A 10,534-nucleotide genomic window follows, 5' to 3' on the forward strand; every position below is an offset into this window, starting at 1 on the left:
GCGCCTGAAGATTTTTCTAATGTTTATAGGCCCCTGAATAAAATCCTGGTGCACCATGAGCTTCCAAAACCTCCAATCCACTTTGGTTTAATTGAAGATATTTAGTGTCACTTTCAGTGATATCAAATGGGAGGGCTGGGGTGTTGGGGACAAGCCAGGATCACAGGACAGGACACTGTTATGCCATTAAAATAATGTAATATCTGCCCAGAAATCCTCAAGGGTCACTGCAGGACTATAGCCAGGTGGCTGTAACAAGATTATCCTATTTACAGATCTGCAGCAGCGCAGAAATGTGCTTTCAAGTCTCTGCTTTCACTCCAGATTCCATCCACGAGATTTTCTGACAGCAGGATAAACAGGTTAAAAGGTGCCTATAAAAATGGGCTTATCAGAATCTCCTGATTCCTCTGCTTTGAGGATGCAGCTGCCTCCCACTGGCCCTTGTATGGGAATCCCAGCTCATCTTGGCCTTTTTATAGGATGCTGCAGCAGAGGGAGCGAGTATCAGCTCTGCCCAAAATCCCAAATTAGCCACAAAATAAATAAAAATAAATTAACATTCCCACCCTGGATCCCAGCCGGGGGATGGAGCAATTCAGGAGATGGGGATGCAGCCACCAGCAAAGAGGTGCAGGGTCTGTGGGTCCCAGTGCAAAACTCCGTGGAAAGGTGGGAAAAGCAGGGGCCCTGCTCCTGGCTCCTGGGGATGGCCCTGACAGGCCTCTAAATGCCAAGAGCATTTTTCTTCCCAAGGCAAAGCAGCAGAGGAACACCACACAACATGTGCCCCACAGGGGATGGGCCCCACCCAGCTCCAGCTCCCTAAGCCAGTGGTGCTGGATTGGAGGGGTCAGACCTGGCTGAAGGTGTGACTGGGGACACTGGGCAGGACAGGGCAGGGACAGGAGAACCCTGGGGACAGCACAGAGAGCATTTCTGGGGACAGCACAGGCAGCATCCCTGGGGACAGCACGGGAGCATCCCTGGGGACAGCACAGACAGCATCCCTGGGGACAGCACACAGAGCATCCTTGGTACCTTAGGCCAGCCCCTCAGCACCTCAGGCGTCCCCAGCTGTCACTGTCCCCTGGTCTCACGCCCCACACAGCCCCTGTGGGCTCTCCCTGGCTGCTGGCACTCTCCAGTCCCTCTGTCCCACACCCTGGCACCCTCCACCCTGCCAAGCCCTCCTGATTTTGCCATTTGGAGCGGCGGGCAGGCTCCAATGTGTTCCTCATTAGGAGGGGCAGACAGCCCAGGCAGTCTGAGCCCTAATCTCCTTTCCAGTTGGTGTCCCTCAGCAGATGTACAACAAGTGCTGGGATATTTTAGTGGGTATGTGTGGGACAGAGCCACTGGGGTTTTTTTCCAGCCAGGGGGGATGGATAAAATGCTGTGGCTCCAGGCTGTGATGGACAGCAGGTCCAGGGAAGGCAGCTCTGCTGTGGTTTATTTTACCAAGGGCTTTGCTGGAAGTAGTGGTGATGAAGTTAACAGCCTGCAAGCCATAATTGGCTCACATTAAAGTAAGGAAATGATATGTTTTGTTTTCCCTTTTTTTTTTTTTTTAATCATATTAAACAGGCAAAACCCACACAGAGCCAAAGAAGGAGCAGGCAGCAGCTCTCAGGAATTTAGGGGGGAGATTTTTTGTCCCAAGTGTAAAGAAATCCAGTCCTTTCCATCAAAGAAAAAATAATTTCAACTTCAAAATACCCAGCAGAAGTGGGCAAGGGAAGGGGGATCCAAAAAATTCAGGTTGTGGCATCACAACAGGCGCTGCTCCAAAGCCTGGCCCAGCAGCCCCAAAGGGACAGAGTAAAAAAAAAAAATAAAGTACTTAAAATATTTCTTCAAATAATTTTATTTATCCTGCCACCTGCCAGCAAACACAGGCTGTCAAAAACCTTGCTGGTGCCTCTGGATGTGCAGGATATTTCCTGCATTTGTTCTTAACATTCAATTTTTAGCCCCTGTGGCTGCATCCTGATGCGGGCTGAGCCTGGCAGTGGCAGAATCCTCGTCCCAAGGTCACCATCAGCCTCTCAGGCCTGCCCTGGAGACATCCCCGCAGGGATCCCCATGGATGTGCAGCCCTGTGCTCACCAAGTTCTCACTCAGCACCCAAACCCTGTCCTGCCTCAGCACCAGGGCACTGAGAGCCAGAGGGCCCAGCCCAGCTGGAAGCAGCCACATCCCAGCACTGGATTTTGGGGAAAATCCGAAAGCTCAGCATCGCTGGGGACAGCCAGCCCTGCGTTTGTCACTGCACAGGCGGCCCCACCACAGCACTCAGGCAAGGCAGGACAGATCCAAGGGGGACAAGGACATGCAGGGCTCCCTCTCTCAGGAGCCACCACAGCCCTGGGGACATCCAGGATCCACAAGAGCGTCCTGCCCTGACACTGCTCACACCCAAAGCTGTCACAGAAGTCACAGTGAGTGACAAAGTCACCACATGGCACAGGAAGGGCTGGAAACCCAGAACCTTTCCCCACGTCCCCTTTTTATGCCCTGTCCCAGTTTCACTTGTACCCACGGCCAGTGGAATTTGTGGGTTGTGGGATTTCATGTGACATCAAAAAAAGTCCCACAAGCACGGTAAAATATCCCACTTTTGGTGCATTCCCCACCCACTGAAGGGCACACAACATCTTCCAGCTCATCCCAGATCCTCAGGAAGCCAGGTTGGAAGTGGGACACTAAAACCCCTCACCCTAAGCATGGGGACATGAACAACCCCTCCATTTGCATGGCAGCAAGGAAATCCCTTAAATCCAACCATTTTCCAGCTTATAAACAACAAAAAAACCCCAGATAACCTCAATGGGAAATTCTAACTTTGTTTGGAAATGTCATTTCCAAATGGCACATGAGAAATCACACTCGGACCCAGCCCTGCTGACAGGCAAATATTTATCCCCACAACATTTCCACATAAACCCATCACTTTTGTCAGTAGTCTGGACACTGGGAGCAGAGTGGGAAGGCAGGGAAAGGGAAGCCAGGAGGCACAGGGAGCACCAGCCCTGCCCAGCAGGTCAGAACCACAGCGAGTCCCTCTCAGATCACTGCAAGCTCCTCCAGCCTCATTCCGAGGCAAGATGCAGCTTTTTCCAAGGCATTCACAGCAAAGATTTAATAGGATTTCCAAGCTATTTGCACCTTTTTTCCAATACATGCAGCCCATGCCAGCCTCCCTTCCCAAAACCTGCAGCACTCCATCACTCAGCTCCGTGCTGGAGCGGGGAGGATGCTGTCCCACACACATTTCTCAGTCTATCAGGCAGAGTTATTCCTCTGCTCTGTGTTTGGATACTCACAAAGCCATTACCATCCCTCTCATGCACATCCATCATCAGGCCTTCAAACTCCAGAAAGCCCCAAAAAAACCTATTTTCCACTCACCATGCAGCCTGCCAGGCTCTGCTCTTCTACTCTGCGTTCCTTCATCCATCGAGAGACGTTTCAGCAAGTTCAGAGTCCGACCAAATAAACAGATGGCAGCCTGAAAGGTGGTGATTTTCTGCTCTGAGGGGGGAGTGGGGTGAGGGATTCAGCCAGGGAAGAGCTGAGCTCTGTCTGCCTGGTTGGAAAAGCTACCCTGGGTCCCAGGTGCTGGTGCCCACGGGGAGCTGGGGGTGCAGGCATTATTTTCCAAAGCCGTGGGGTTTTGGAAAGCTGTGGGAGGAGCAGCTGGAGCTGCTTGCTGAGCTGGGAGTCCCCCAGTTGCACCTCCCAGGGGTGTATCCAACACCAGGCCAGACCCCAGCAAGCACCCACCTTCTCCCCATGTGTCCCCAGCAGCCACCAGCCACCTCCTGCATGGCTCTGCCAACCCAGCACACGCTGATGTGCAAGGAAATATTTCATCATTTCACCTCTGCACCACCCTGATGGCTCCTCAGAAGGAACCACGCTCCCCAAAATCACCCACAAAGCAGCACCACGCTGCAAAACCCCAGCTCTGCTCCAGCCTCAGGATGTGGGGATGCAGAGAGAACCATCCCTGCCCCAGCCCAGGGCAAACCAGCCCTGGGGCTGCCCCAAGCCAGCACAGACACCAGGCATTCTTCCATCCTGATCCAGCACTCACCAGCTCAGACTCACAGCAAGATTTATGAAAGGATGTGGCCAGATGAGCGATAGAGATGGATAGCCCTGAGGAGTGACTGATTTCTCCCTTACAAGAGGGATAGAAATTAATTTATGAATTGGGTTAGTTGAGTTGCCAAGTGGCTTTGATGCTGGTTATTTTTTTGCATATGTTCGTGATCTATCTCCCAGCTGTTGGGGGGGAGGAAGGTCCTGGGGAGCTGGAGCAATGCATCACTGAGCCGAGGCAGCCAACAGCTCTCAACAAAACCAGACTGCCCTTTAATCAGCCAGGGGTTGCTCTGCTTTCCCAAAGTGGGCACCTCAGTCCTCCCCAATTCACCCTGGAGCTGGTTTTGGCTGCAGACGAGCAGGAGCCACTGCCATGTGAGGATGGCCAAGCACAGCCCACCAGAGACAGCCCTGCCACTGAGTCTGCTCTCACCTCACCTCACCCACCCCTTGTCTGCCTTGGAAGGACCCACAGTGCATCAGGGAGATCTGGAGCAAAGTGGTGGATCCTTTATTCCTTACCAAAAATGCGCTTTTAGGGAAAAAAATAAAAAACACTGGGAAGAGGGAGGATGTGGTGCACGTTGTTCCACCACACCCGAGGGACCCTTTCCCTCAGGGGACACTCAGGGACAGACCAGCCCAGGGGCTGAGCCCTGAGCCAAGAGCAGCACAGACAGCAGCTCCCCCCGAGCTGCTCCCTTCCCAGAGTTACAGGTGCTTGGAGGGTTTTCAAGACACAAAGTAATTTCCTGCTTGAAGCAGTTGACAAATCTGCACAGAAACTGGAGAACCCTCTGTGTTTCAGGGATGGATGCTGCAAAATCATGTAGTGGAAGCCAGCCCAAATTCATGGAGAAAAGTGCAAGCAAGGGAGGAAACTGCCGGTGCCTGCTGATGGAAGGGCACAGGGACCAGCTCCAGGTCTGTTGTGACCTCCCTGCTCAGACCAACACAGAGCTGAACATTTTTTGGATGAGCTGTCCCGCCCACCCCTCTGTCCCCCCAATCCATGACCTTTCTTCCTTTGGGGAAATCAGAGCCCCGAGTGCCTGAGTCAGCTGTAAATCCCCTGCAGGATCAGACAGACAAGGCAGCTCTTGGTGGCTGCAGAAGCAGAACCAGCTTGCACAGAGGGAAGACACAGCAGCTCCTGAGGTGTCACTGCAGCCCCCACATGGGCTTGGGGGTGCAGAAACCATCCTCATATTCCAAAAAGCAGCAGGGGCCAAGGGGAATGATGGAAACAAGAGGAGCACTGTGGTAGTTTGGGGAAATAGAGCTTTTGCTAATTAAATCCAAGTGGCTCTGGGCTCAGAGCTAGCAAGACACAGACTAAACCCTTTCCTACAGCATGAGTTTGGACCTGCAGATGTCCCAGCACAGAGAGAGAAGCTGTTGGGGGGAGCAGGGTGAGAGGGCAAATCCACCCATGGGCAACCTGGGGCCCACCCATTGTGGCAGAGATGCTGCTCTTCCCCCTTTTCCATCCTCATCACTGCCCTTCATCCCCATCCCCTGCTCCTGTGCCCACTCCATGTTCATCCTCGCTCTGCTCTCCTCTCCTGCCTCTTCCCCACCTCTGTTCCACACTGGAAACCTTTTCCCAGGGAGGCTCTGGAGGCTCCCACAGATGGAATTTTCCCTTGTAAACAGAGGCAGCACTGGGCTGGTCTGACTGCTACCAGTTCCTCAATGGGACAGACGTGGCCTTAGCAAGGGGGGACGTTTCTGCTGGTGAACCGAGCTCTGTGAGGACCATCCCTGCCACTGCAGTGGGAGGGTTTGGTGTCTGTGGGGCTGGGCAGGGTGAAGACTGCAGGACACCCCTGTCACCATCACTGTCACCCCTGGCTCTCCTCCTGCTGGTTTTCCGGCCCCCCCAGTTTCCTGTTGAGGGGCAGCTGGGTGTAAACCCACGAGGCAGAGATTTCTGTGATTAGGCAACGCCAGGCAGCCTCTCCCCTTTCGCTTTCAGCTCCTTTTCTTCCCCTTCCCCTGGGCAGCCCCGGCATCCGCCCTGAGAGCAGCAGCAGAGCCCTGCACGGCCATGGAGAGCAGGGACCGGGAGCCCCTGGTGAGGAAAACGAGCTCCTCGTACCACACCTTCCCCGAGGGCACTGCCAGGAGGCTCGACAAGGAGTACCTGAGGTGAGGAGCAGGCTGGGGCCGCAGGCTGGGCAGAGGTTGGGCTGTGCCCCCCATCCCGAGGGCAGTGGGCTGGGGGGAGCTGGGGGAAGAGCTGTTCCAAATTCCTGCCATTGCTGAGCTGCTTTGAGACGGGATCTCATCCTGCCCAGGGTGGCTGGATGAGCCCGCTTGGGAGCCTGATGGGTTTGTGTGACTCTTATGGGGGCAAGAGGTCCTGCTGGGGGCACGGGGGCTTTGTAAGAACTTTTTCCTTGTTCTGTTGGGATGAACCGGCTGCTGCTGGGTCCCTGGTGCCACCCAGCTCCATCTTCTGCCTTTCTCGCTTTGTTGAACCCCCTGAAAACTGCCTGGCACAGACAGAAGCACTAACCCAGAGAAACCCCACCAGCCTGGGGCTGTGCAGAGCCATTCCCCAGGAAAATCCCTCCGTGGCTGTCACCAGAGCCTCGGCAGAGGCCGGAGGAAGCAGGGTTTGAGTTTCTGCTGGCACCCAACACGTCCCGGTCTCTCCGTGCCTCCCCCAGGAGCCTCCACAACAAGCGGCTGTACCTGGCCGTGTTTGCCGCTGTCCTGGGCAACTTCAGCTTCGGCTTCGCCCTGGTTTATCCCTCCCCCGTCATCCCTGCCCTGGAGGCTCATCCCAGCCCTGCGCTGAGGCTGGACCAGCACACAGCGCCCTGGTTCGGGGTAAGGAGCGGGGTTATCTCTGCCAGGATGGGGGCAGAGCTGGGGGTGCCAGGCTCACACAGTGCCCTGGTTATAAGGAGCTGGGGGTGAGGATGGGGCAGAGCCAGGGATGCCCGGGGGGGATGCCAGGCTCACACAGAAGGGGTTATAAGGAGCTGGGGGCAGGATGGGTCAGAGCCAGGGATGCTCGGGGGGATGCCAGGCTCCCTCAGCCCCTCTCTCCTCATGCCCCACAGTCGGTGTTCACGCTGGGAGCGGCGGCGGGCGGGCTCAGCACGATGCTGCTCAACGACTGCCTGGGCCGCAAGCTGAGCATCATGTTCTCGGCTCTGCCCTCGGCGCTGGGATACGCGCTGCTGGCCGGAGCCCAGGGCCTCTGGATGCTGCTGCCTGGGCGGGGGGTGACGGGCTACGCCGGCGGAGTGACCTCCGCCTCCATCCCGGTAGAGGGGCAGGGGGAGGCAGGGCAGGAGGTGCTGTGGATGGGCAGGAGGTGCTGGTGTGCCCTGGATGAGCTGGGGGATGATGCTGGAGCACCCCGCTGTTTTTTGGAGGCACCAGAAGAGCCCCAGGGCTGTGTCTGGGCGAGTGGGGATGGGAGGATGCAGCACCAGGGCTGGGGAGGGTGTACCCGCTGTTGGTGCTGGATTTCCTCGCCTGCAGGAAAGACAAGGCAGGTCCTCGGCCGCTGCTCCTCCCAGCAGTTATTTCCTCCCAAACAGCAGGCTCGTGTTTCACACAGAGGGGAAGGCAGGGGTTGAGTAACACCAGGGCACCTCTTTCCAGTAACGGAGCCACTGGAGCACTTCTCCCACACCGGGGGCAGGAGGGAAGTGCTGCTGCCGGCCAGGCTGTCCCCTCCTCTGGCCAGGAGCAGCGGGACCCACCAGGTCCCCACCCCGAGAGGGCAATTCCCCAGCAATTTGGGTTTCCTCTGGTCACAGGGTGTGACTGTGAGGTGACAGAGGGCAGGAGCAGCGGGTGACAAGGGGATGTTGCAGCTCTGTGAAGTGTGTGCTGTCCCTGTGCAGGTTTACATCTCGGAGATCTCCCACCCGGGGGTCAGGGGGATGCTGGGTGCCTGTCCCCAGATCATGGCAGTGCTGGGCTCCCTCGTCCTGTACGCTCTGGGTAAGTATCTCTGTGGTGTCCCAGCGTCCAGGGAAACACTGTGGGGAGGGGGAGTTTGAAATAAACAACCTTCTCAGCAGGTGAGGGCTTGTTCCCCTCATACCCAGCACCAGCTGAGGGGGCTGGACAGGTCAGTCACGCCCCTTGCCCTGGTGTGTGTGCTCTGAGGGATGAATCCAATGGGCCTGTGGCCATTGCTGTGCCCACAGATCCAGGTCCTGATGAGGTTTTGCCAGGGCTCAAGGGCAGCACACAATAATATCCCTGTGCATCACCTGCCAGCCCATGCCCTGGTTGCAGCAGGATCTTGCTGGATAGTCTCAGATTTGCTGGAATTTCCCCATCTCCTACTGCTGGAAATGCTGCTGTAATAGGAGAGGATACATTCGAAATAGATATTTTTGTTATTACTATTTTTCCTGCTGGGTTTATTAAATGAAATCATTGGGGTGCCCAGGTGGAGGCAAGGCCAGGACACCCATTCCTGAGTGGTTTTTCCCCAACTGTGCTGCTCTGGCAGGGCTGGTCCTGGACTGGCGCTGGCTGGCCGTGGCCGGGGAGGTGCCGGTGCTTGCCATGGTCCTCCTGCTCTGCTTCATGCCCAACTCGCCCCGGTTCCTGCTCTCCCAGGGCAAGGAGGAGGAGGCCCTGGGCTCCCTGTGCTGGCTGAGGGGTCAGGACACAGATTATGCCCGGGAGTACGAGCAGATCAAGGACAGCGTGAGGAAGCAGGTGAGGAAGATCAACGCAGGGAAATGTAACATGAAAACTGCAAAATCCATCCCCTGAGCAACTCCCGAGCCACCCTCTGGATGCCAGATGGCTCCCAGAAGTGTTCTCACTTTGTGTTTCTGCCTTTGTGCCCCCCAGAGCCGTCGGGTTTCCTGTGCTGAGCTCAAGGACCCCTTCCTTTACAAGCCCATCCTGATTTCGGGGCTGATGAGGTTCCTGCAGCAGCTCTCGGGGGTCACCTGCATCCTCGTGTACCTGCAGCCAATATTCAAGAAAACATCTGTCATCCTGGTGAGCCCTGGGCTTCAGCTCCTTCTTGGACTGCCTGGGCCTTCAGTGGGGGTTGCCCAATGCTCCCACTTCCCTACAGACACAAAACCCTTTTGTAAAGGACCTGCCCTGCAAAAGGCTGAGGGAGGACAGGGAGCAGGACTGGCTCTACTGTGTCCCTGCTCCTCCTCTGAGTTCAGGCTCATCATCTCCAGTCTCCTAGTGGGAGAAAAGCCTTGGCCAAGCCATCAGCAGCTGTAGGCACTGTCCCTTCCCCCAGCTCAGCTTCCCCCATGGGTTTTTTGCAGAAAGCAGAGTATGATGCAGCTCTGGTCGGCCTGGTGCGTCTGTCCGCGGTGGCCATTGCTGCTGTGTCCATGGACAAAGCTGGCAGGAAGATTCTCCTGTTTGTATCAGGTATGGCTCTCTCCACTTCTCCCACTGTCTTCCCAAGGGAAGCTCCTATTGAAGGACTTTCAGGAGCTCTGCAAGTGTGCAGGAGTGGGAACTTCAGCTCTACAGGGCTCAGGAAGGGAGGCAGGGAGGTCTCTCTGCTTTGATGGTGGTTCAGCCCCTCAGCAGGGGCATTCCCAGGAGCTTGGCATGGAGAAGATCACTCACCCCTCATTCTCAGTGTGCTGCTGCCTCTCTCCACAGCTGGTGTCATGTTGGTCTCCAACCTGACCATGGGGCTCTACATCCACTTTGAGCCAGCTTCTCACAACGGCACCGTGGCCAACACCACCCTGGTGAGCTCTGCCAACCTCCCTGCTGAGCCAACAAACTACATCACCCTCATCCCCCTCCTGGCAACCATGCTCTTCATCATGGGTAGGTGCAGAGAGCGCAGGACTGGCCACCAGCCAGGGGAGGGTGTTTCCCATCCAAGGCAGGGTGATGTGGAGCAAGGAGATTGGGTTTGGAGGTGGAAGGAAGGCCGATGTCTCTGGAAGAGCAAGAAAGGTGGCATGAGGAACGACATGAATGGGAGGGATGATGATTGCTCAGGGCTCTTCTGCACTCCTCAGTGAGCTTCAAGGTCCGATCCCCTCCCGTCCTCCCCTGCAGGTTATGCCATGGGCTGGGGCCCCATCACTTGGCTGCTGATGTCGGAGATCCTCCCTCTCAAAGCCCGCGGGGTCGCCTCGGGCCTCTGTGTGCTCGTGAGCTGGCTGACAGCCTTCACCCTGACCCAGTTCTTCCTCCCAGTCGTGGTGGGTACTGCCTGGGGGTGTCCAGCAGCCCCTCCCCAGCCCCTCTCTGCACCAGCTCACAGCTGCTTTCTGCTCCTTTCCAGAACGCCTTCGGCCTCCAGGTGCCTTTCCTGTTCTTCGCTGTCATCAGTGCTGGGAACATCTTATTCACAGGCTGCTGTGTCCCTGAAACCAAAGGCAGGTCCCTGGAGCAGATTGAGGCCTTTTTCAGGACTGGCAGGAGGTCCTTCCTGAGGTAG

The 10,534-nt window shown here is 56.3% G+C and overlaps 2 protein-coding genes across 2 annotated transcripts in view; one reads left to right on the forward strand and one right to left on the reverse strand.

Annotated features, from left to right (window-relative positions):
- ADAMTSL2 (ADAMTS like 2) overlaps positions 1–3,522 on the reverse strand; it is a 60,546-nt gene extending 57,024 nt beyond the window's left edge. The window contains exon 1 of the mRNA XM_031057290.1: positions 3,412–3,522. The gene's annotated coding sequence lies outside the window, so the exon portion shown is untranslated. The remainder of the gene's footprint in view (positions 1–3,411) is intronic.
- Positions 3,523–6,160: 2,638 nt separating this feature from the next.
- On the forward strand, positions 6,161–10,534 carry SLC2A6 (solute carrier family 2 member 6). Its single transcript, XM_031057329.1, has 10 exons — positions 6,161–6,261; positions 6,786–6,948; positions 7,185–7,391; positions 7,980–8,079; positions 8,600–8,811; positions 8,950–9,102; positions 9,390–9,498; positions 9,739–9,912; positions 10,150–10,295; positions 10,379–10,534. Exons 1-10 carry the CDS (start codon positions 6,161–6,163, stop codon positions 10,532–10,534), a joined length of 1,521 nt encoding a protein of 506 aa, XP_030913189.1.

The sequence above is a fragment of the Geospiza fortis genome, unplaced genomic scaffold, assembly GCF_000277835.1.
Source record: "Geospiza fortis unplaced genomic scaffold, GeoFor_1.0 scaffold27, whole genome shotgun sequence".
In the NCBI taxonomy this organism is placed as follows: domain Eukaryota; kingdom Metazoa; phylum Chordata; class Aves; order Passeriformes; family Thraupidae; genus Geospiza; species Geospiza fortis.